At 35.5% G+C, this 27,714-nt stretch overlaps 1 protein-coding gene across 1 annotated transcript in view; it reads right to left on the reverse strand.

Moving 5' to 3' along the window:
• The window catches only part of Slc6a15 (solute carrier family 6 member 15), a 56,818-nt gene extending 29,545 nt beyond the window's left edge, over positions 1-27,273 (reverse strand). The window contains exons 1-4 of the mRNA XM_063255229.1: positions 27,114-27,273; positions 3,170-3,636; positions 1,017-1,174; positions 512-638 (exon numbers count right to left, since the gene is read on the reverse strand). Of these exons, the coding sequence (XP_063111299.1) occupies positions 512-638; positions 1,017-1,174; positions 3,170-3,458 (574 nt within the window). The 5' untranslated portion in view covers positions 3,459-3,636; positions 27,114-27,273. The remainder of the gene's footprint in view (positions 1-511; positions 639-1,016; positions 1,175-3,169; positions 3,637-27,113) is intronic.
• Between the last annotated feature and the right edge of the window lie 441 nt (positions 27,274-27,714).

Raw genomic sequence — 27,714 nt, forward strand, 5'->3', positions numbered from 1 at the left:
ATGTGTTAAAATGATGCTTCAAATATATTGGATTGAGTAAAACATTTCTGCATTTTTTATTAAATATGGCTACTAGAAAGCCTTAAACTACATAGCTCAGTTTATTCTATAGGAAATTGTTTTTTATATTCTAGGATTTTAAATATAAAATAATATTTAAAGACATAAACGTATTTGATTACAACCTACAAAGAGGTTATTTTTATCACCTCTTTGTAGGTTGTAATAAAACTCTACATTATTAATCAAGGTGTACAAACTAAAAGATTCTAAAAACTTACAATGGCAGCTTGTATTTTATCACAATGTCATAGACACAACAAGTAACTTAGAATTAGTAAAACTAATCTCGAATAGTACACCAATCCTAAAAGAGAAGGAAGTGCCTGTTATGATATAAAGGTGAAAGATTTTTCCATATTATTTTAAAAGAGAAAGATATTGAGAAGTTTTTGCCTTTATCAATCATATGGTTTTTAAATAAAAGTATACTGCGTTGTATATTTCTTACAAGTGTGCGATGCATTTTTCACCAAAGGACACTGATCCCAAGGGAGAGGTTGCTGAAAAGACTGAGAAAAGTAAAACAAAGTCCAGCCAATGATGACATTGTAGTAGAGAGCCACAAAATAGCACACCTGCAAAACAAAAATGGTTACACCAAATCAAAATAATACCATTACAGCAAACCTTCCTTGGCTCTTTCTTCCATGCATGGACAAAATTCGTAACATTAGATTTTAAAAACAATTCTTCTCACTGTATTTATTTGAAAGATGTTATCATTTCTTTAAAATTAATGTCTTTCCATAGGACTTAGAACATGCATTAACACAACAGCACTCTAACAATATTTATAGCCTGTATTGTGTATTATTGTATAATCCAGTAGTATTCATTAAAACATCATCACAGAGTTGCATGGAGACACACCCAGGGCTTTCATTTAGCTATGAATCATTCCATTCCAAATTTTCTTTGAAATAGTATAGCATACACCACACCAGAAAACTTACTACACAACTTGCAAATCCAATCCCGCCCAGTTTGGGACTTATGTAATTCCACACACCAATGCTGCCTCGCCGAATTCTCTGCCCCACAGCAAGCTCCAGGAAGAAAAGGGGAATACCTATTACCATCAGGAGTATTAAATATGGTAAAAGATATGCACCTACGGAGAGAGGAACAAAAAGGTAGGTTATATTGTCTGTTGTCACAGTAGAAAATACAGTAATTCTGATTATTTCAGGCTAGAAAATATTTGCATTTACTTATGGGACAAGTAAAGAAGTCTTTGAAGAAAATCTAACTTTAACATTGTATTTTCAAGATCTTGTCTGAATTAAACTACTACAAGAATTTCTAGTAAAATAATAATCATAAAATAATATAAGTGATTTAGATACATTTTTATGAATGTTAAAAAAATTGACCCTTTAATTTTTTGCTGAAATAATTATCACAAACTTCTACAAATTTTTCAAGCAAAAATTTATGAAGTCATTTATTATTACATCCGCTTATTCACATCATGCATTCCAAATCTAGCAAATCAGATTAAATGACATTTTATAGTATTAAACCTGAATTTTTGTTTTCTAAATTAATATAACAATGGAAAGATAAAAGAAGAATAATATCTATTAGAGACAAATGACATTTTTCTTATATGCATTAATACAAGAAGCATTCCTTTCCAAAAATATAAAAAGAAGGCATCGACAATGAGTGAGAAAGTAAAATATTAAATGTCTATTATAAAATGTGTTGGACTGCTATTATTCTTGTAAATAAGCTTCCATACCTAAAGAAATAACTATTTTCTGGCTAAACCACAAATACAGACATATGAGTACACTATTGACTTTAAAATGCATCAAATAGGTTGGCAAAATAAATATTAGATTCAATTAATTGGATAAAAAAAATAAGTGTAAAACTTGCCCTCCTACATGAAAATAACTAAGAAAATCATTATTAAATAGCCACATTCAATTTTCTTAGCTGAAGTTTTGTCTAACTACGTTCTGCTAAGTGAAACAGTCATGTAATTCCTTATTTTTATGGAGACATTTATTATATTTTTCATATTTTATAATAAGTCTTTCATGCTACTGGATATATTTTGGAAGCTATTTAAATTATTCTTGAAGAGTTAAGTAAGTAAAGAGTAATAGATTTTTTTTTCAAATTGCTTATATCAGTACCTATAGACCTCTATAATAATCACTGTATGTAAGAATTTCCTTGAATATAGTGGTTAATATATAATCACTAGCTTTCTGTGAATTAATTTCATTATCTAAAATTTAATTGATTTGGCAAAAGCCAATATAATTTCGTGTCTCGTAAGTTATAAAACAAAATTAATGTTAATAAAATTTCAAAACAAATATTTATTTAGTATTCAGTTTGATACCACAGAAATAATATGACACATAAACAGTTTCGTCCTTTGCTTAGATACCTTTCTTAGGTTTTTAAGAGAATTGCTGCTAACTGATCCTTGGCAGTGATATCACAAATCTAAACAGCAAGAATATCAATGAGAGTGAAGCTAAGTTCTTTTAAAATTAGTCTTAATATTTTATCAAAACTGAACATTGTTTTAAGATATAACAGAAGTGAAATAGAAAAAATGTCATATTAGTCATGTGGTTACCTTCTTTCTATTGCATTCTAAAAGTTCTGGTCCACATATAAAGACCATACTCATCCTAAATTATGTGTAGGCTCTGCTTTTTTTTAAGAGTTAAGCAACTGAAAATTCAGTAACTAAGTCACAGGAAGAAAATACTCTCTTTCCTTCACCAATACTGTCTTATATTAGAAGTTTTAGACTGTTCTTCAAAGGAAATCACAGAAAGGCAAAAAGGTTGCAATATTTGTTAGAAAAAAAAAGTTCCAGTCACAAATCCAAAGACATATACAGTCTCCACAGAAAAATTTTGAGAATGTGTAACCCTTAAGCAATCCCTGAGTGTTGGTAGCATTCTGTCTGCTCCTAGGGAAACAGAACTGGGCTCAATTCCCACAATTCAATCTCCTTAGCCTGGCAAAGGAATTCATCGATGCAAATACAGCGAGATTGCAGCAGCTATGGGAGCCATTTGAAACAATGAAAAAGAATTTACTATAGTATTATGAAATAAACAAAGAAACTTACCACCCCCATTCTTCTGACAGAGGTATGGGAATCTCCACACATTCCCTAACCCTACAGAGAAGCCAACTTGGGCCAGGATGTATTGCAGCTTATTGTTCCAAGCTGGTCTTTCATCTTCAACTTCAGATCCTTCTTCAGCATCTGTGTCTTTCTCTTCTTGGACATCAACAATTAGTTCACTCTTTTTAAAAGCATCTTCGGCCGAGTCTTCATTAGAAAGAAGGTCCTTGACAGACTCAATAACCTCATCGTCTAATTCTCTTTTTACCACTTTGCTATTCTTAGGCATTTGAAGTGCAGGGTGTATTATTCTTAAAGACTCCTTTATTGCAAATATGTTAAATATTTTCTTAAGAAATGCTACTTGATATGAAGTAAAGATCAAGGAGGATATCACCTAAATCCTTGATTCAAGGTGATAAAGGATTATGGATCCTGAATCAGTATGTCCAATATTCTGTAGATACCTGTAAGATTATAAATGGGATAGTACTTAATGATGGAAATATTACATATACATACCCTTTCTTGCTCATTTTTATTATAGAAACTTTCTATGGAATGCCAAATATTGAATCATCTTGGCCTTTTTGAGACTGGACCTTGTTATGTAGCTCAGGCTGGTCTGGAACTTGCAGTGATCCTCCTGCCTCAGCCTCCAAACCAGGTGTTCACCACCACACCCAGTTGTGCTTGGTTTTTCATAGCTTAGTATTTCCAAAAATACAAGAATCAAAAACTACAAATGAGCTTCATATGCATTTTCTCATAACATTTTCCTTCTTGCAAAAATCTGATTTGAACTCAGATATAATGTATATTGTACTTATCAGTATTTAAAGTTCTGGTGTCTTTTCATAATTCTTTTTTTTTTCTCCTCTTGATTAAAGATTAAAGTAGATCTTTTAATTTACTCCTCTTGTCTTGACACCATCAAATATATTCCTGCAAGACAATCTTGTGAATTTCTTTCACATCATCTTTTCTGTTGTATTTTCCTCATACCTCAGGCCACTTGGTCACTTTACTAACTCATACAATCTTAGGGGTTAGAATCATTACTATTATTAATGAAATACATAGCATCTGCTTTAAACAAACATATTTTTAGGGAGAAAGATGTATCTTAAATAATTATACTGCACTGCATATTTTAAATCACCCAATACTGTTTCAGTGGGAGAGATCAAGAATGTTGGAAAGCAGGGACACGAGAATTGAGCAGAAACAGTGACACCACGGTAAATGTAAGAAACAGAGTAAACAGAGAAAGGTAGTAAAAATTACTGACATACATGTGAATGTCCCTGAGTCACTCAAAACATCATCCCTAGGATTTTTGTCCCTTTTTTATTTGTATAGTACACCTCATATCTTTTTCTCTATTCAGACTTGGAATAACTGTGCAAAACATGACTATAGGCCAAGGACATTGGCTATTTTAAAAGGTGACTAAAGGAGAAAAAGATGAAGAGCTGGAGAGAGGGGAGAAGGGAGGAGAGAGAAAGCAGATAAAGGAATTTAGAAGCGTGATATGTCTACCAACTCCATACAAGGAATGTAAATATTACACACTGCAATTATGTAAATTTTTTAAAAATAGACATGAATATTTTCCTTCCAAGCTAGCATAACCTGAGAATGCTTCCATTCATGGCTAGAAAATTTCTTCATAGGACTGCTATTAGAAGTCTGAGATGGGCCGCAGATTTAGCTCAGCAACAAAAGCACCTGCCTGGCAAGTACAAGGTTGTAAGTTCGATCCCAGGTACCCTCCCCTCCAAAAAAAGAAGTCAAAGATAACAGCTCTCATACTCCCAACTGTAAGCTTAATAAGCAAGATAGAACAGTGGGTAATCATGGGTGCAGGGCATGCTTCAGCACTCAGGAGGCTGAGGCAGGAGAATCGCTGCAAGCCCAGGCCAGCCTGCGTTATGTTGTGAGTTCTAGACCGATCTGAACTATCTGAGAAGACTCTGTCTTGGGGGCTGGTGGGAGGGAAGAATGCTGAATAATCCCCAGTGGGGGAAAAGTTAATCTGACATATATGTAATTTGTTGCTTTTAGGTTTAGATACTATTTGTGTCCAAAATTAAAATCTATACCCTAAGAACAAACATTTGTTTATTTACAATTTGGCAATGTTTAAGAGGAAACTGTGAAAGAAATGCTAAATAGGAAGCATTTCCAAAATATTATGAGTAATTTACACATCTCTAGAGTAAAAGAAAACTTCTCACAATGATTATTTAAAACAGCCTAACAAGATTTTCGCAGGGAAATACTTCACAAGCTTTGGGGTTTTGGGATTAGAGTACATTAGTTAATTTTATCTGTTAATCAAGAGATCAATAAATATTTGTGCAAATCAACAAATACAGCCATTGAAAAAACTGAAATAAGCAACCTTTCCAAATAATTTTAGCTGAAGAAAAATCATCTGATGTAAGAGGCTGGGGATTTAGCTCAGTGGCATAAGCACCTGCCTTGCAAGCAGGCAGTCGTGAGTTTGATCCCTGGTACCGATAAAAAGGAAAAAAAAACATCTGATGTAAAAAGAATCATTTGTGAAACACAAATGATCCTTTTTACAGCTCTATGTTTATCGAATTATCTAAAGGTAAGAGTGTTTGGCCTACTAAACATTAACATATAGATTAGAGCAATGTTACTAATCTGACAATCTTGGAGTTATAGCCTAGCACTCTTGGTTATTAATTGTGCGACTTGTGGTCCTTGTATCTCAACGTAAGTTTTCTCAGTAATTCAGCAAGCATTACTATGTTCTCATGCTCTCTCTCTCTCCATATAAACAGGTATCCCAATTTAGAAATACCACTTCAGTGAAATAGCCACCATTTTATAAAGGAAAAATTTAAAAGATACTGTTAATCATGAGCCTGCCCAAAATTAATTATCACAGAAATTGTTATGTTTCTTTTACATATTTTTGTTATTTGAAGAAAAAAATACATAAGAAAATCAAAACAAAAAGTAGTACTTCTGGATACTAATGCATGTTTTCTGCATACAAAATAAATAAAAATAATCTATATGACATATTCTTTGGCAAATTTACATTTAAAAATTCTGATCAGGAAGCTATATTTTTACTTAAAATCAGTGTCAATGCAAGCAAAATGTAAACAAGTTATATTTTAAATGCTATTAAATGTATACTTGTGCACTGTATAACCCAAAAATTTAGAAAATCTTATAAAATAAAATGCACATATTGAAAAGGACTTAAAATATGTATCTGCCTATGGTCAGAGCTCCTCTTTTATTAGGAGCAATCTATGGCCACACCACCCTGCATATGCCCAATCTTGACTTTAAAAAATTTTAAAACATTAATGCTCCTACAATTAAAGTCCTTTAAATTCTCTGTTCTTTGCCTAGTTTGTTAACGTTTATACCTCCCGTATGAGGTGACCATTGAAAGGTGTGAAAAGAGCCTGCAATTAACCCTCAAATTTTCATACATGTCTGGGCAGAAAGCCTGGAGAATGTCTTTGTTTGTCTTATCATGTTTTCATTGTTTAAGCTGGTCTATCAAATGATGGCACTGAAAAAAGTATAATTTTAGCAGCTAGACAAATATTTGGCACTATTACATATTTTTGTTAGTTTTTAGTCCAAGACACTTTACTCACTATGCAGAGACACTTACTTGTGTCTTGTGCTCAGACTTTACAAAGGTCAACTTGTAAGTTGAGTTTCTGAAGATATCTGTAAAAGCTAAGTAGAGACAAAACAATTTTCAAGCCCAATTAATTTCAAAATTTAAAGACCTGACTTTTTTGAGGTATAACAATTTTTATGAATTGGAAAGCTTCCCTGAAGAACATGCTCCATCACTATAGACCATAAGCATAGAATGAAAAGTGAGTAAGAGACTGGCAATTGTCAAAAGTGTATCACAGTAGCTACATCTTGGAATAGAAGAGATAAAGCAGGATTGTTGACAAAAGAAATCTGGTAGAGGGTGACAAAGTAAAAGTACTCGATAGGTCATTGTATTGATGGTAGTTCAATTGGTGTCAAATAACTGTACAGCATTAGCTAATTGATAAGTCAGCTACAGCACAAGCAATCATACTGTTGCTCTTCAACTGTATCTACAAGCTGAATTAATTTTCATCACTATCTGGTAAGGGTCTCTAGCCTACAACTACACAAAAGAGGTAAATACTTCATCTGAGAAAATTAACACTCAGTCTGTGTTTTGTAAGTTAAATTTTATTAGCACATGTTCACCTTTCTGGTGACTAGAACAAAATACTCAATACCCACAATTTAAGAGAGGTTTAAGTTGGCTCAGGGTTTCTGTAGGTTCAGTCCATGGCAAGCCAGGTCCAGAAGAGAAAGGGCATGCCAGAAGAAAGCTACTCAACTCATGGAAGCCAGGAAGCAGAGAGCAGAGAGCAATCACCAACAAGAACACACAGATCATGCTCCGAGTGAACCATCTCTTCCCCAGGGCCCACCTCCTATATCACATTCAGCTATGAACTCATCAATTAATTCACTGATGAGTATGGAGCCCCCACAATCTAATTCATTTTCCAGATCCCCACCTCTGAATGTGTAAGGGTTCTGGATCTTAGACATGACACCATGCCATATGTTTACAGATTGGCTTATGAATGATCTTGTGATACAATAGTAGAATGGCTCTAACCAATCACAAACTTAAACTATATATTGACAGTTTTACCACAAAGCTTTGCTAAACTCTATTCCATAAAATAAGTCTGAATCAAAGATGTGAAATTCCCCATCAGTCCATCTATTTGTATGAAAATACTTTATTTTAAAATATGCAATGATCATCTTTCCCCATTTGAAGATGAATAGTCTTGAAGAAATAACTTTTTTCATATAACCGGTCAATTTATAGGTGGCACTTGAGAGAAAAAGAAGCACAAGGGAATGTTCTATATAAATTACACATCAGGAAACAGGTCTCTAGAGTCACACAAAGATCACTTATTTTTTTAAAAAGTGAAATAAAAGTCAACAAGAAGGAAAAATCAGATGTTCTACCTCAGGAAAGAAATGGAAAAACTCACCCAAAGAATTAAAGTTACAGTAGAAATAGCTAAAATGAAAATAAAGGACAGTCTTAGTGATACTTTTTTGAAAAGGAAAAGAAAATATATTTAAAAATAATATAGACAAAAAGCTAGTGGAAACTAAAATAGATGAAAGTGATCCAAAAAACTTAGTTTCTATATCCACACAAAACATAAAACACAGCCTAAAGTAGATTTTGTTTAAAGACATACCTTCCAATCATAACAATGACACCAAAGATAAATACAGAAAATAAAGGGTTTCTGTGTATTTCAAGCAGAAATCACAAAGCAAAATAAAACTCCATAGAGTATTTGACAACATCTGTAAACACTAAGAGAAAAATATATGCTCATCATTTTTTCCCCTGTTTTAACATCAAAGATTGAATGTAGAGCCTTTGAACTAAGTTAATCCCCAGCTCATTTAGTTTCTCATTTTGAAACAGGGTTTGGTTATGTTGATAAATTGCCTGGTCTAGGCTTGAATTTATGATCCTCCTGTCTGTCTCTGAGTTCTGGGATTAGAGGCATGTTCCATCATGTGCAGTGTCATTGGTTTAATGCCCCACTATTCCAATCCATGGGCAATTATTCCTACATGAGAGTCAAGGAAACAGGGCTACATAAAAATGAAATTCAGCTAAACAGAGAGAAAATAAGGACTTCAGTGATGAACATGTCAAATTAAGAAGTGACTGAAGCAAGTAAATAAAGTTTAAAATCAGCAGAGATTGTTGAGTCAAAAAATATAAATTGAAATTTAAAAAGAACATAATTAACAAAATGAGAAAATGGAAAGAAGATATGAAAATGTTCTTATACTTCATGAAAGAAATAATAATGTTTAAATCTCATGGTCTAAAGACTATGGTCAACCTCTTTATGTTTTAAAATTTTCTTTCTCATTTAGCTGTAAGTGGGTCTTGGTAGTAACTGGCATGCTTTGATGTAAAGAGATGTACTGGTGCCTGAATTCAGAGGCATATTATTTGAATTCCCCTCATAGTTCCCTCACTTGTGATTTTATGACTTATTAAATTATTAAACTGTATCTCAGTTTCTACATTAATAAAATGAGGGTAATAATATGTTTATCAAGTAATACAGTACTTACATAGATACCAGCACATTGAAAATACATTATACATTATACCTTTTATTATCATCATGACTCTGATGGTTATATTATACTACAACTGTGTTGTGTGATATTAAGAAGAACATTAATTCTAGAACCAGTGCTACTTGTTTTAGGAGTTTTTAAACCACTTTTTTGTATGTAACCACTCTTTTTCTTGCTGCATACCATGTCACCTTAAAACGTCCTGGTTAAAAAAAAAAAAAAAAAAAAAAAAACTTTATCTGCTCATGATCTTTGGTTCAGCAATAAAAGCTTGACTTAGATAATCTCCTGTTCTGCCCAGTTGTGCCTTGGCTCACACCTACATTGTAGTCATCTATCAAGTCCAGAGAGAGTAGATGGAATGAAATGATCTACCTCTCATTCTGGAAGGAGGTGAGCTCTTAGCCAGAGTTTACTTTCATTCTTCATGCAGCCTCTCCCAAACGCTGGCTCTAACTTGATTACACTGTAAGCTCACATTTTCAACTAAGGCAAAAAAAGGTAAGGCCAACGAAAAAGTGTATCAATTCCTGTGTATCACATCTGCTAATGTTTCACCAAGCACAAAAGTTTCATAGCTAAAAAACTGATTCAAGAGAAGAAAGATAAATCCCTATTCTTGATGGAAACAATGACAAAATCATATTGCAAAAACCATGAATTCAGAGAAGAAAAAAGATTGTCACCATCTTTGAAGAGAGTCTACATTTGTCTACTTAGATACTCCTCCCTGAAGTGTGAATTTCAAGGGGACAAAGAGATCAAATTTTGGCATCTCATTCAATTCCATCAAAGGTCTTATGCTCAGGCTGTAACTACTACTGTAGTCATGGATCCTGGTTCCTGCATTGCAGAGATATTTTCATTCCTGCCCTTTTCCATCTCATTGCCGAGCACCACATTATTTCTTTGAGCCTTTGCAACTCTGCCAATATTCTGTCCTTTTACTTGTTACCCAGCATCAGTTTCCACAACTTACAAATAACTCTAAGTAACACACTGATAAACAAAACTATCCACTTAATTCTATTCATCTGTGTACATGAAATAAATACATAGGGTTCAAACTTTATATTAGCTACATTTGGACTTATGTTTTTCTAATTCTCCCATTACCAACATTGCTTTACATTTAATTTAATTTTTAAATATAATCACATTTAATTTTTAAATATAAATCCATTTTGAAATAATTAGAACTAAAATACAAAATTTTTAAAACAAAATCATAAATTCTGAATTCAAGTGGTTTTCAACTTCAACTAGTCTATGTGTCTTTTTTACAGATTATTTTAAATTAAGATCTTTGCTTTTCCATTTAAAGGTTGAAGTAAAATTTCTCTTAAAAATCAAAACAAAATTCCTGGTATTAGAATTTTAAATGAAATTGAACTGATTCTGTATTTCTGGTGAGAAGTGGACTCTAAAAAAATTGAATTCTGCAAGCAATGAAATTTGTGGGTTTTTTTTTGTTTTTTTGTTTTTTTTTACTTATGTCTGCTTAATTTTTCTCAACAACGTTTCAAGGATTTCTGTATATGAGTCTTGAATATTTATTGTTAAATTAGTCTTTGACCAGTTTATGTTTTAGGATGTGAACATAATTATTTATAATTTAATTTATAATTATTTTTATTAGAATATGGCACACAGTGATTTTTTTTTTAAATACAGTCTTTCTGTCCTGCCAGGATTCTATGCCAAGTGTTTTGTGTGTGTGTGTGGGTGGGTGTGTGGGTGTGTGTGTGTGTGTGTGTGGGTGTTTGGATTACTCTGAATATTCACTTATATAATTAAGCCATCCATGAGTAAAGATAATTTAACCCCCAATTTTCTAAGGACTTACCTAAAATTTCTTTCTACTGATTTACTTAGTGGCTAGATTATCCATTAAAATATTACATAGAAGTTAGCTAAAAGCAGACATCTTCAACTGCCCCCCAGTGGTATTGGGAAAATAATATTTCACGTGAGTACTATTTTGTTTGAATCCTGTTTCATAGATACCCTTTCTCAGTTTACAGAAACTACATTTTATGCTCAATTCAATGAGATTTATAAAATTTTAAATGGTATGCAGCAAATGTACTGAATTTTGAAGCACAATTTGTCTTTTTAAAAGTTATATAACCTTTTAACCTGTTAATATAAAGTATGACATTGATTAGGTTTATAACATAAAACCAATCTCTCATTTAGGTAATCAAACTTCTTGGTCAATGCGCATTGCCTTTCAATACAGCACTAGAATAAAACTGTTAATATTTTGTTGATTTTTTTTCAACTAAATTAATGGGAACCTGGGTCTGTAATTTATTTTTGACAATTTGCTTTTGGGTTTTTGTGGCTTCATGAATTTTCAAATGATTTCTCATTTTCTGAGACAATATGTATTATAATTAATTTTATTTCTTCATTAAATGATTGGCAGCATGAATCAAGCCACCTAATTTTTTTTGGAATATTTTCAAATGAAAAATTCCTTTTATTGATACATAGCTACTGAGAAATTTATTTTTCTTACTATGTTAATTTTGGTAAGTCACCATTTCTGAGGAATCTGTCCATTTTATCTAAATGTTTTTGAATAAAATTCAGGCCTGGTGTTGCACAGTGAATTCAAGTTCAGCCTGGATTTCATAGTAAGACCCTACCTCATAAAACAGAAAACAAAACTAGGTGGGGTAGCACATGCCTGTCATGCCACCACTTGGGAGGCTGAGGCAGGAAGATTCTTGCAAATTCAAGACCAGATTGGACTACAAAGTGAGCTCAAAGCCAACCTGAACTACATAGATACCCTGTCTTTAAAAAAAGACAGAAAAAACAAAAACAAAAACCCAGTATTTAGAATAGAACAATTCCTGATACTCCATTGTTGTCTCTTAAAACCACTGTACTAACAATCTATATTTTCTTCTTTTAGATCATTTCTCTGATTTTGTCTTAACCAATCATGCTAACATATTCACAACAGAATTACATAAATATTTGGGCAATTCTTGTTCCACCTTCCAACACATTTTAACTGCCAACTATTATTACAGTCACTTTAAAATTGTAACATATTAAATTTTAATTTTCAGGGAAAACATACAAAGATCTGAAACAGCAGGCAGAAACTCACATCTTAAGAACTGAGGGATGATTTCGTCACACTTTTCAAAACTAGCTAATATTTGCCATTTGTCATGAGCTAAATACTACACAGTGAATCACAGTAACATTAGTAAATCATCAGTAAATCACTACCCGACTGATAAATTCAAATTGAATTGAAAAAATTATCCTTAAATTTAAATAAATCTCTGCATGATTTTGAAATTCACTGTACATGCAGTGGACTATATTTTTTGAATTCTAATAAATGAGATAGGAAGTTAAGACTATCTGGATAAAACCAAAATGATGAATCACTCTGAATCATATTCCAGCACTGAAGAAACACTGGCATGCTGCTGGCTTTATAATTATGAAATAATTACACAAAGAAGCATAAAAGAATTGATGATATACCAAAATAATGATCCTGACAAATAATACAAAATATGTTTCTCAATGAGAATTAAAACATAAGGATATACTGTATTTTGTAAATGATATCCTTCACATAAAATTGTCATTAATCTAAGAAATGAGAATTACATACCCAATCAAAGGGAAGACATTATTTTCCAAATTACAGTACAAAGCAACATTCATACTTTATTAAATGGGTTTTTCTCAAAAAGGTGAACTGTAACCACCTATTAGAATAACTAATGAATGTCAGAATTATTGACCTTTTTGTAAAAAAAGTAACATTGATGACATGAGGAAACTTGACCAGCTATACACTGTTGACGGAAATTAATGACACTGTAAAAACTAATTGGGAGCTCCTTTCAACACTAGTAATGTTTTCTTTTAATAGGGACCACCAACTGTACTCTGAGTCACACATTCCAGAGAAGTAAAATCTTAGGAGATTTTTACCTAAATGCTCACGACTTTATTTATAATAATATCAAACTAAAAACCCCCATAGATACTTCAATGGGTGACAAGGTGCAACCTGTGTGATACCCATATATTGAAATCAGCATTAAAAAGAAACAACTGTTGATACCTGTAACAATTTAGATGAACCTCAGGGAAATTATACTGAGTGAAAAGAAGTATTAATTACAACTACAAAGGGATTTGAATTTTGTGATTCCATTTATACATTTGTGCAAAAACATAATTACTGAGATTAACAATGATTAGTGTTTGTAGAGAATTAGGGATGGAGAGCCAGGTGAGTGTGCAGTAATGGGTAGCAGGGGAGAATTTGGAGATGATACAGTTCCGTTATCTCCTCTGTCGTGAGGGATGCATGAGGTTGTATACCTGATAAAATTGCAGATGGCTTCACATACACAATACACACACACACACACACACACACACACACACACACAGTCACTAAATTATCTGCAAAAGCTCCAAGGATTATGCAGATTTCAGTTTAGCGATTAGAATGTTACAATATACATGATGTTAAGGGAGGCTGGGTAAAAGATGCACAAGAACTTTCTTTGGAAATCGAATAACTCTTATATAAAAACTAATTATAATCAAAAAGTACTTTCCTTAAACTGAGGTGTATTTTGTTGACATCTGTCAGATAAAGACAGATTATAAATCTTAACTAGACATTTAAAACATCATTAAAGTGTCTTTAAATAAGCAAACATCTTCAGAATACTTATAGTTTTGCAAATATTGAAAACAACTCAAATGTAAGCACTGTATTCCTTTCTGGAATCTGTTTTAGCGAATTATTTCAAATTCACATGTTTAAAACAACAGAAATACTTCAGGAAGATGGCAGAGCAGTAAGCAGTGACAAACCAGCCTCTACAAAATGGGCAGTACAGTCACTGGAAGGAAAGGAGAGTGGTAGATCCCTGGGGCCCAGGAATGATCTGAAGGGAAAATTGGCGCCAGAGAAACTGAAGAAATGGAACACAACACAGAAAAAGAGAAAGGCCACCTGCACTTTCTTTTCTGGTTTCTGGCCTGTGGTGTGAGAAAGGAAGGTGCAGTGACAGAGCCCCAGTGAAAGTGAGCAACTCCAGAGGCCTCCAGAGAAAACCTACCAGCGGAAAGAGCAGCGGACATTGCGCTCCAGGCCTCCTGGTGAATGACTCCAGTCTAAGCAGTGGCATGTCCCCTGGAGGGTGTGCTTGGTCACCTGCCACTTTAGGGAGGGGCCAACCAAATCTGGGAGCTGTAGGCGGCTTCATCTCAGGGATCATAGGGTTAAATACTATTGTGACTGGGTGAGAGGCAATCATGGGACACATCTTTGGTCACGGATCTGTGGGTAGCCTGGCAAGGGACACTCTTGAGTGTTTTTAATTAAATAACTGAGCCCCAAACCCCACTACAAGAAGCCAGGTGCAGCCTGTATTTCCAAAGATTTGGAAGTTCCAGAACCAATGCCACGCCCTAATACTACCATTCCACCTTAAATCCCGCCTAACCTTACTACAGGCCATCTGGGATTATCCAGCATGGACCTGGGCTCTGACCACTTCCTTAGTCTATCAACAAGACCATAGCCATGTCCTGAATTGGGCGCTGCCAGGAAACTAAAGACCCCAGAAAATATCACAGGCTTGAAATCACAGAGGAAGTTCTTCACTTTCTCTAAAGCATGTGTTTGTTATTGTTGTTTTTTATCTGTTTCATTTTGTCTTTGTGAGAGAGAACACTGCAGGATTTTTGTTTTGCTTTGTCCCTGCTTTTGTTTCTTTATTCTTTCCTTCCCTACTGTCTTTGAAGCATGGGAAGTCTTCCTGGCCTTCAGTCTTGCCTCTAATCACTTTTTCTTCATTTATTTTATTCTATTTCCAGAAAAAGTAGGCTTCAAGCCAAGACTGATCAGGAGAGACAAAGAAGATCTCTACATGCTTGTTAAGGAAACAATCCTAGAAAAAAAGATAAGATGATAATCCCAAATGTATGTGCAATAAATACTAAATAAAAACACTAATGGATATGGAAAACCAGATAAACACTAATGCAATTGTGAAGGAAGACCTCAACATTCCACAGTCACAAATAAAGTGGTGTCTCCGTTCACAAGTTCACAAGCTTGATTATTTCCTGGATTCTGGTCACTAACCAAGTTTAATGAGAACTGAATCAAATTTCAAAGGTTAAGTTGATTAAGTTCATTTTTCCCCCCTGTGGCATTTTGAGTCAAGGTTTCACGTGCAGTTCAGACTGACCTTGATCTCACCATGCAGCCAAAGCTGGGCTCAAACTCACAACAATCTCAGCCTCCTGGGTATGGGATTACAGACATGCATAATGAGGTTCAGTGTCGACCTCATGGGGAACTCTGATTCAGTTCTCATCCAATCTGAGACCAGAACTGTGGAGAGAATTGAGTTCTTGAACTGAGGTACTACTGTAAACAGATAAACTAGACAATAAATAAATAAATAAATAAATAAACATAGAAATACCAGAGCTGAGCAAAATTTCTGAACAAATGGACTTAGTAGATACATAGTCTTCCACTCAGTAAGAACAGAATACACACTCTTCTCAGCTGCACGTGGAACATTCTACAAAATTGACCACTTACTAACTCAGAGAATACACATAAGGATATGCAAAGAAACTGACACTGTTCCACACATATTATCAAAACACAGTGCAATTACATTGGAAATCAATGACAAAAAAAATCACTAAAACTACACAAACACATAGAAATTAAATAATACCTTCCCAGGTAACCATGAGTCACAGGTGAAATTGAAAAAGAAATTAGAGAGCTTCATCAGTTGTGTGGTAACACTAGTATGACATACAGAACTTACAAGAGGCAATGAGAGCAGTCATAAAAAGAAATTTATAGCAGCTAATTTCCAAATCGGAAAAACAGAGTGAGCTCAAATAAATAAGCTAATATTGAAGGTCAGTGTTCTAAAAAACCGAATAAGTTAAACTCAAACAAAGCACCTCTGAGGGAGAGAGTTTTAAAAATCAGAGCAGAAATTAATGCAACTGAGACTAAAAAAAAAAAACATACAAACAATAAATGAGTTAAATAATTGGTTCTTTGAATAAATAAAATATACAAATCCTTAGCTGTAACAAAAACAAGAAAAAAAGGAAAAAGACCTGCATTCTTGCAATTAGGAACAAAAAGTGTAAAATCACCCGCAAAATTCAAGAAGATCATTAATACCTACTGCGAGAACTTGTATTCTAATTAGATGGAAAACACAGAAAAAATGAACAGTTTCCTAGATAGATACAAATTACCAAAGCTGTATCGGCAAGATATAAAAATTTTAAATAGCACAATATCAGTCAATGAAATTGATGACGTAATTTAAAACATAAAAGACTACCAAGAAAGAAAAGGCTAGTCCCTGATGAATTCACTGCTGAACACTACAAGAATTTTTAACAGATCTAATTCTACTCTTTAATGAAATGGAAAGGGAAACAATACTCCAAAGTCATTTCTGAAAGGAAGCAATACTCTGTTATGAAACCACAAAAGTATCCAACCAAAATAGAGAACTATAGGTCAATCTCCCTAACAACACAGAATCAAAAGTCCTCGATAAGATATTGGCAAACAGAATATAACAATTCAACAAATTCAGCAATATAGTAAGAAGGCTATATCCCATGAACAAGAAAATTGAACTCAAGGATAAGGCATGGTTAAACATAGCAAATCAATAAATGTAATGTATACTACATTAAGGGAGCTCAGGACAAAAACCATGCAATCATCTCAATAGACACAGAAAAGGTATTTGCTAAAGTCCAACACTCATTTATGATTAAAAACAACCTACAGAAAATAAGAATAAAAGATCTTGATCTCAAGCTGATAAAAGCCATCTATGACAAACTAATAGCCAACATCATATGGTCAAAGAATAAAAGTTTTCACTCTAGAATTAGGGTCAAGACAAGTATGCTCACTATCTCCACTTCTGTTCAAAATAGTTTTTGAAACAGTAGCCAACGCAATTACACAAGACAAAGAAATAAAACCAATATGGGTAGAAAAGGAAGAAGGCTAAATCATCACTATTTGCTGATGCCATGGTACCTTACACAGAAGGTCCAAAAGTTCACCAAAAGACTCTTAGAAGTAGTAACCAAATTGAGTAGCATAGCAGGGTATAAAGTCAACAATCAAAAAGCAACAGCATTTCTGTGAACAGATAACAAACTCACAGAGAGAAATTAGAAAAACATTTTTCACAGTGGTATCAAAAAAAAATGAAATGCATAGGAATCAATCTAACAAATGAGGTGACAGAAGATTGAAAAGGATATCAGAAAATAGAAGATATCCCTTGTTCTTGAAGACAGAACTGATATAGGGAAAATAGCCATAGTCTCCAAACTGGTCCACAGATTTAATTCTTGATCAAAATACCAACAGTATTCCTCACAGAACTAGAGAAGACAATCCTACAATTCATACACAACAAGAAGAGACCCAGAATAGCAAAAGCACGGCAGAGTGCATCACAATCCCCATCTGAAGTTATATTACCAAGCAACCATGATATAAAACAGCAGGCAATGTAATTTTAAAAAGATCCAAAAAGAGGAGAGCAGAATAAAAGATGCACAAGCAACTCCAAACACAGTCAGCCATCTTATCTTTGACAAAGAAGCCAAACATCCTCACTAAAAGAAGCACAGAATCTTTAATATATAGTGCTGGGAAAACTGGTTTTCTACATGCCAGACATTGAATCAAAACCCATATGTCTAACCATGCACTAAACTAAAATCAAAATTGATTAAAATTTAAATATAAAAACAGAAACAATCTGCTAGAAGACAATGGTAAAATTATTGAATACATAGGTGAGGCAAAGACTTCACATGCAAAGCCCTAGTCACACAGGAAATAGTACCAAAAATCAACAATTGATATCACATTAAATCTAAAAGTTTTGCACAGCAAAAGAAACCACCATCAGAGTGAGGCAACAATGTACAGAATGTGAAACTACTCCTCAATAAAAGGAATAATATCAAAAATAAATGAAGAACAACAACAACAAAAATCAGAAACTCCTAATACAAAGACCCAATCTAAAAATGGACATCTCAAATGAACAGACATTTCTCAGATGAAGAACAAAGAGCAAACCAATATGAAAAGTTTTCAACATCACTTGTCTTTCGAGAAATGCATATTAAAACACCGACTTTGCACCTCCCACCAGAATGAATGGCTATCATCAAGAAATCATCCAATGACAAATGCTAGGGAGGCTATGATGAACATGGAAACTGTTTCCATTATCAGTGTGAGTGTAAACCAGTACAACCGCTATGGAAATGAGTACAGAGACTACTTAATGAAAAAAAAAAAAAAAATTCCCACAGAAACTAAAGGATCCGTTTGACACAGCTTCTCCTGTCTAAGCACCTTCCCAAAAGTGTAACACAGCACAGTGATATAAGCATACCCATGTTTATAGCAGTACAATTTATAATAGCTAAATCTTGGAAACAGTCCATATGCCTCTCAACAGCTGAATAGATTAAAATACAGTTTTTAATACAGTGGAGTACTACTCAGGCATAAAGGACAAAAATGAGTCATTTGTAGGTAAATAGATGTACCACGAGACCATAATTTTAAGTGAAATAAATAATACACAAGATATTCTCTTTTCTTTTCTTTTTTCTTTTGATTTGATTTGGTTTTCACTTTTATGTTTTCTTTTTTGTGACAGGGTCTCACTAGGTTGTATAAGACTGGCCTTGAATCACTATGTAACCCAGGCTGCTGGCTTCAAACTCACAGCAGTCTTCCTGCTTCAGCCTTCAGAATGCTGGGATTATAGGCGTGCACCACCATACCCAGCTAGACACACACATTTAAATACCATATTATTTTTCTTTTGTGAAAAACCCCGAGGAGCAAAATAGAGGACAGATATAGGGAAGTAGAAAAAAATGCTAAACTGGGAAGGGGAACAAGAGGTGGGGGGAAGAAAGGAAAGGAAAAGAGACTAAAACACAGACTGAAAGTGCCCACCTGGTAAGCAAAGGTACTAAGTTCAGTTCCCAATTAAAAAAACAAAACTTGAAGGAGAAAAGGGAATTGAAGCTTCTATAAATGGACAGAAGGAAAAAGGTTGAAGGGAGGGGAGACAAATGGCAAAACAAAAAGAAGAAAGAAGATGTATTATGTATAGATACAAATTCCCTAGGAGGAAAGTGAGCACTACATATGGTAAATACAAGCTAATAAAACATCTTAACTAAATTAAAAAGATAAAACTCAAAAACATATATTTTCATGGCTTTGGAGATGAGGCATCCAAAATTCATTTTCAATGAATTAAAATGAAAGTATTAGAAAGTCTGCATTTCCTTCCAAGGCTCCAGCGAGATGTTTGGATTCTGCTTATTTTAAACTCATGTGGCTGCTGCCATGCTTTGGCGTGTGATTACATCACTTAATTTCTATCGCCTTGGTCAATTGTTCACTCTCTTCTGTGCATATGTAACCTTTCTATCTCTCTTTCTTCTATGGACTTGGATTGACACATAGGGCCCATGAGATATTCCAGAATAATCTCTTGATAACAAAATTATATCTGTAAAGGAACTTTGTTAAAGTTAGGTATCACTTCTAGTTGACAGAGATTAGAAAGTGGACATTTCTTTAGGAGCTATTAACAAACTATCATAACATATATTATTATTTATTGTACTTATTTATACATTTGTATTACCATGTCTTATAAACTGAATGTATTCAATATGTTTCATAGACTTCATATAATGTCAGGTAAGATCTTTCATAATCATTTGCTGTGGTGGTTGTTTGCAAAAATGAACACTAATAATTTCACCCAACTCTTTACAAATGCTTCTTTTTAGTCTGAGATAGTATTGAACTTGTTGTGGTCAATAAATGGCAGCAGAAATGACCCTAAAATAGTTTCAAGACTAGCCTGAAAAAGGCACTGTTGTCTGGAAGTCTACATTTATGGAAAAAGTTTACCTGTTTTGGAGAAAAAAAAGAGAGAAATACAGTTCAAACAACTCAGAAATTACTGCAGCACGTGAGTTAAACCCTCCAGAATAATAACAAAGACACTTGACTTTCTATTCCCCTAAAAATTGTCATCCACCACAAATTAGGACAGATCAACCACCAACTGGGCTCAACCAAGTCATGTACTAATGGAGAGTAAGCAATCACTGAGATTATTATTGAAAGTTATTACATGCCAGAATGGTTAATCATGTTGCAATAGATATCTGACATGTTTGCTTATTTAAAAAACGGTAACTTAAATATGTATTGAATTCAACTAAAAGTATAAATATGTTACTGAAATTTAAAATACTTTTCAAGAAACTGTTGCAGTGAAGCTAGACCTATGTGGAAAAGCTGTGGTATAATTTTCTCTACATCTGAACAATGTTTCTTTTAATCAAAAAATACATGCTAACTTTCAGAGACATATTTAGCCTGATATAAAGTTCCATATGATTAACATCAAATTTAAAGAATCTTGTATATCATTAACAAAACAGGGATTGTCACTGCAAAACCTACAGATATCAAAATGATCTTAAGGAAATACTAATGAAAATTCCACATGCATAAAATTGATAACCTAAATGCAATGGAGTTCCTAAACAAAACAAAACAAAGCTAACTACTACAATTTACTCAGTGTAAAACAATTCTTTTAATAGCTCTTTATCTATTAAGAAGTGTAACTACACAATTTGTAAAAATCTCACTGTTCTGGATTGTATCTGGATGACCCCCAAATCGTAGTACAGTCATAGGAGTAGGCTTCTAGAATTTGTAATTGATTCATGGTCCAATGCTGGGGTAATGCATGTGAATGCTATACCCACCCTAAAGTATGTGACCTAAATACATCGTAGAGAAAGAGTCTTTTCTCTGTGCTCCTTCCTTTTTGCTCTTGTTGCTTTGGCTGTCTCCCACTATCATGAACTATTGTCCCTGCACCACGCCACTCTGCCTTGGAGCCACGTGAGTATCAACTGAAACCTCCACAAACTGTAAGCTAAATAAACCTTTCCTTCTTTAATTTTAGGTGTTGGGCATTTTGTTCAGCAACAAGAGAAAAGTAACACATGCACAAAACAAATACACAGGCCCAGATGGCTTCAGTAGAAAATACTACCAAATGTTTGAAGAAAACTTAACACTAGCTCTACTTAAAACTCTTCAGACAAAAGAAAACAGTGGAACACTTTCTATGTCATTTTAGGAAGTTAGTATTACCCAGACATCAGACCGAAAAAGGTATCAAAGAAGAAAAATGTATATCAATCTTCTAATGAATATGAACACAAAATTCATTTGTACAATCTTAGAGAACTGAATTCAGAAATGTACAGAAAGAATTATACACCATGACGAAGTGGGGTTTAAGTATTTGATACTTTATAGTCACAAGCTAAAGAAAAAAATCACATGACCATACCAAGTGATGTAGGAAAAATACTTGATAAAATTCAGCTCATTCATGATTTAAAATTATAAAATATTAGAAATAAAAAGCAACTTTCTAAAACAAATAGCATCTATAATAAATATATAGTTAGCATATTTACTAGAAGACTTAGTAATTGTCCTTATCAGAAACAAGGTAAGAATGATCAATATGCAATATCATACTCTTATGAATATTGCAAAGTCTAACCAATGTAGTAAGTCAAGAAAAAAAACAAGGTATATAGCTCAAAATGATGAAAGCCTTTGTAGTAGCAGAATTTCTCATCATCTAGAAAATCCTATCCTATGAAACACATCTATGAGAATATATGAGTTCAGTCATGTCACAAAATACAAAATAAACATACATACATCATTTGTACTTCTATTGGTAGAAAATGAGCAAGTGGATATAGAAATTTCACATTCAATAGTATTTATAATCACTAACAAAGAAAGTACATGTCAATGTAACATGTAAATGAAATATATGAGATGTGGCTATATTTGTCCTGTAAACAGCTAAATGTTACTAAGAGCAATAAAAGATATAAATATACAAAAGCAGTCCATATATTAGAAAACTGGACTATTTACAAATGTCTACATTTCCTTAACAAATATGTGGGATTAAAGAGAACCCTTATGAAAATCCAAGCAAAAATTCTACATAGAGCAGGTTATTTTAAAATTCATATGAAGAGCAAGTTCAACCCCTGGGATCAATAAACAAACAAAAAAATAAATAAATAAGTAAAATTCATATAAGGAGGCAAAAAGCTGCAACTATTTAGGAGCAAAAAATGCAGAAAGATTAATAATTTTACTCAATTTCAAGACTATAGTAATGAAGAATGTTTGGAATTGGTAATAATGTACATAAATCAGTGAAATAGAAATGACTATCCAGAAACAGATGCACACAAATATTCCCAAATACTTTTTGATAAAGATACAAAACTAATGTGAAAAACAAAGCGTTCCATAACCTAGTGGACTCTTTTAGCAAAAACATAACCTTGAATAAAATTAGTATATAAAAATTAACTCAAAATGGATTACATAACTTTTATGTTAAGCATAAAAATTTAGAAAACAATCACTGGAGGAATATTCGAGAGCTAAGGCTAGGCAAAAAGATTTTAGACATGATACCAAAAGAAGGGCCCTTCAGAGCAAAAATTGATAAACAAATTCAAAACTTCTAATCTGTGAAAGAAGCTATAAACAGAAAGAATAAACCAGCTAAAGACTGGAAGAAAATACCTGAAGACCATATAGTTGACAAAGAACTAGTATACGAGACACATAAAGAACTCTAACAGCACAACTATTGGACATTAAAATGAAAAATGAGTAAATACAAGAAGTAACACTTCACTGAATACAGGATAATATATAGACCTGCCCCCCCACACATGAAATGAGGTTCAACATTATTATGTATTAGGGAAATGCACATGAAAACTTGTAACATGTCATTACATCTTTTAAAATGGCTAAAATATAGTGACAGTCATATTCTGACAAGGGTGCAGAGAAAAATCAATCATCCACTTATTTTCAGTAAGAATGAAAAATAGAACAAATACTCTAGAAAATCATTTGGCAGTTCTTTAAAAACTACATATGCACCTACTATATCACCCAGTAAGTACAACTTTATTTACCTCAGATAAATTAAAACTTGTGTTTGATAAAAAGAAATCTTGTACAAAAGTGCCTGCAGATGCTTCATGCAAAATAGTTATTAACTGGAAATAGGATAGTCTGTTGGTTAATGCTTACTGATCCATCTATATTATGAGCAACAGAAACAAATTACAAATATGCATAATAAATTGAATGAGGTTTATGCTAACAAAAGCCAATTCTAAAGATTGTGGATTGCATGATTCCATTTCTATAGTATTCCTAAAAAAAATAACTTCGCAATAAACATGGACAACAGATTAGAGGTTGCTAAGAGTTAAAGAGAGGTTGCCTGAGGAGTTAGGGGTGGTTGCTGGGTAATCACAGCATGGAAAACCTTTGTGTGGCGTAACTGTTCTGTAACAGGATCTCTCAGCATCCCTATTCTGGTTACTGGAATCTACTGGCTTTTGGTTCTCATGGCTGGCTCCAAAACGTTGTGGGGCAGCTCCTTTTAATGTGGCTCTCCAAATAAACATTACCTGGCTCTGGGCGCCTCACCTCTTTTCCTGGAGTTGGAATCTTCTTGTGTGGAGCAAAAAGCAGTGGCCAGCCTTATTTGAAAAAGTACAAGTGAGTAAGGGAGAACCTGGCTCTGTTGCATGAACCTGAGCTAAGTAAAGAGGAAAAACCAAGATAAAAGAACCTTCTGGAGAATGCAGAGTGCGCTATCTGAGCAACACCATAGCAAATTCTTCTCTGTGTCTGTGTCCTTTTATGGGGCCCAAATCTAGAGAAAACCTACTAGAAAGTCTACATCCAGGCCCTAAGGGATGGTGTTGGAATTCTACTCCTCAAGCTGACATCAGGTCTACTCATACTATTGAAAACCTGCTGGAATTCCCACCAGAAGTCCCCAGGCAGGGCGTTGGGAACTGTTCTGCATGTGTTTCCAGATCTTGTAATTAACAGGTCACGCCTACTTTCCCAGCCAGCTTTGTCATGCCCTGATATCCTGTCATTCAGACTATGAATAGTTATAATGTAGTATAATTTGCAAGCTATTATATATGCATGAAATTTGGTAAAACACATATTAAAAACTGTTTCATTCCTTAACACTATATGTGATTCTGTGATTCTATGACCATTTTAAACTAAAATTTAAAAAAGAAAAAGTAAAAAAGCACTTCATTTACTAAAAAAAAATCATATTTTTCATGCTAATATATGACATAACTGCCTATATTTGGTGAACCATTAAATCTGTTGCTACTATATAATTTTATAACATAATATTGAAACAGAAAACTTTGCTGTAAGCTCAGAAACAACAAAACTATGGAATCGAAAAGTATCCTGATTTGGATTTTGTTAATAGGATGACATCTGTTTTAATGCTGCTGTGGAAAGGGTGTTTGTTATTTTTACTTTATAATATTGTAATTTATATTTTGAATAAGTAATACAATAATGTGGTATTAAAAGGCTCAAAGTAGAATATATCACTAGGTAAGTCAATGCTGATTAATACGAAGTTTTATGTTTCACTAAATAGTCTAATTATTGTGGATTTCCTTTTTAGGAGCAATAGACTCTAGTCTTCTCTCCTGCCTCCGCCTACAAGATTAATGTACTACCACCACGCCCTCCAAGTGAATGGCTTTAATTTGCCTGGATGATAACCTCAGTGTTTAAAAGAATGCAAATTTCTTAAGTTTTGTCTTATAAAAAGAAAAGCATGATTTTTGAACACACACACAGTAAAATTTGAACTATGATCTCTGGGAAAATTATTATAATTATGAAGCTTAAGTATTATAATTATGAAGCTTAAGTTTTACTAACTAGTATCGCTATTTTAAATATAAGGCATCTACCTCATATGTATTATAGTGTCTTACATATCTAAATTAGTTAATTTAAAAATAATTTACTATTTCTTGTTCATTGGGTAACCACGTATATGTCTCCAATGTGCAACTGGGAAAGTATTTAGCAGTAAAAAAAAAAAAAAAAAAAAAATCCTTTAAAATTCCGTTAACTCCTATCTTTTTAAAGACAATTTGGTGGAATAATATAAATTGTCTGATTTTGAATTTAATATGGGAAAACCACACACACTTCAAAAAAAAACTCAGTCCATCCAGTGTGTACGGTGCACCTAGGCAGGTCTAACAGTAGACACAAAAGAGTTAAGCAGGTCCGGATCTCAGCTGAGCTCTTGGAGCAAAGAGGCTGGGTGGGGCTTGCAGCGCGACTGGTTTGTTTGGCGGAGAATGCTAATTTCCCCAAGCAAACACTTTGCTCTTGGAATTCTGAAAATGCATTCAGGCATGGACAGGTATGAAGTTGCTGTTACAACGGAAGAGGAGGGGCCCTAGTGGAGCGCACATACCAAAGGGCCCATTCCTTAAACAAGCTCCCGCATAGAGACCCGTGATCAGCTCCCTTGCAGATTGAGCCACGGGTTTGCCTTCGAGACCTTGTGACCATAGAAACAGTGGCAGCCTCATTTGCATAAGCACCCAAACACTGCGACGTCACCGCGTCGGAGTGCAGGCCCCGCCCCGTCGTACTCCTTGGCTGCCTGCAAGGGCGGGGCTGCGGAGGGAGGGAGATGCAAGAGAATTCGCACCCTCTCTTGGTCCGTGCACCCCTCAAACGCTGCTTCACTACAGAGAAAGGATTCCTGATGCCTGGGTCTCTGCACTTGGTCGTGCCACGTCTGTGCCCGGGACGCCTCGAGTGCATTTAGGCTCCTTCATATTTTTAAGGTTGTGGGTAAGCTGAGTGAAAGGCATCCTCTCTACTGTACTATATTCACGATTGTCTGCCGGCTCAACCTCGCACTGGCCAGCCAGGTGAACAAAAGTTAGAAAAGATTGGGCTTGGCGCGGTCCAAGTCCAGGATGCGCAGAAACGCAGCCCGCGGGGCGCGGCGCAGGACTGGCTCTGGGCACCGTTTATCACGGGACGCCTGCAGCCTCCCGCGAGGGGAGTCGAGGTCACGTGAAAACGCTCTGCCTCGACAGTCGCCTTCTGCAGTTGCAAAGGAAGCACCAGCGAATGAGAAGCCAGGCTGCCGCTCTCCCCGCCCCGGCGCCCACCCGCGCGCGCTCTGCCTCCACCTCACCTGGGTGGACGCGGCCGTCCTCCCTCCAGACCCTCCCAACTTTCCAGTCGGCCTTCCCGACCCGCAGACCCCAACCTCCATCCCAGAGTCCACTCGGAAAGCCCCGGGTCCCCGGGGATGCCGTGGGCAATTTCCACCCCTGGGAAGAAGGCTGGAAGGAAGGATGGCGGCACGTTTCCACCCTGTGCTTTCGGTGTCCCTCGCCACCCCCACCTCGCGCCTCTTTTACGGGGTGCAGGGGGCTGACCTATGAGGGGGCCCCCGCCGAGCCTCTCTCGCCTCCCAGGGCTCCTGAGCCATGCGCCCTCCTCCACCCAGGGCGCAGCCCGAACCCTCCCCAGATCCATCCATCTGTTGGGCAGGCTCCTGGTGCCCGTACTCCCGGGGGGCGAGAGCCAACTCGGACCCAACTGGCCGCGTCCTTAGCCCGGGAGCGCCCTTACCGTCAGCGGCTCCTCTCGCTAGGTTCTGGTCCCAGGTTCCAAGCAGCGGTAAACGCCAAAGGATCGGATGCAGGTTTCGGTGACGGAGCCCACAGAGGAGCCGGGTGGGGAGAAGTCAAGCGAGGTTCGGGGCCGGGACGAAGGGTCGCTGCCCTGCGGGCTGGCACGGAGAGACTGAAGCGCCGGTGTCTGCCAAGGCAGCAGCACGGGGTGCGCGCGCGGCTCGGTGTGCGCCAGCCTGCGTGTGTGCGAGTGGGGATGAGCGGGGTGTGACGGAGGCGCCACGTGCCCCGCCTGCCCGCGCTGCGGCCGCCCCAGTCTGCGGGAAGGGAGCGTGGAGCCAGCGAGCGGGGCGGCTGCGGGGCGCCGCGTCTCCCCAGCGCCCCTCCCCGCCATCCCTTGACGCAGAGGCCACTGCGGCTGCCTGCTGCGTCCTCCCAGAGCTTAAGGCTGGGCCCCCTAGATGTAGGGTGGATCCGGGAAAGCCTGATCCAAGCAAAACAAAACAGCCTCCCCCAACTCTTTGCCATCCTGCCATCCCTCAAGCACTCCAAAAGGTGGGCACCAGTTGCCAGTCCTTTGCCTTTGTCTCAGGAAGTAT

Source organism: Cavia porcellus, unplaced genomic scaffold, assembly GCF_034190915.1.
Source record: "Cavia porcellus strain 051 isolate PalLab524CR breed Dunkin Hartley unplaced genomic scaffold, mCavPor4.1 scaffold_8, whole genome shotgun sequence".
In the NCBI taxonomy this organism is placed as follows: domain Eukaryota; kingdom Metazoa; phylum Chordata; class Mammalia; order Rodentia; family Caviidae; genus Cavia; species Cavia porcellus.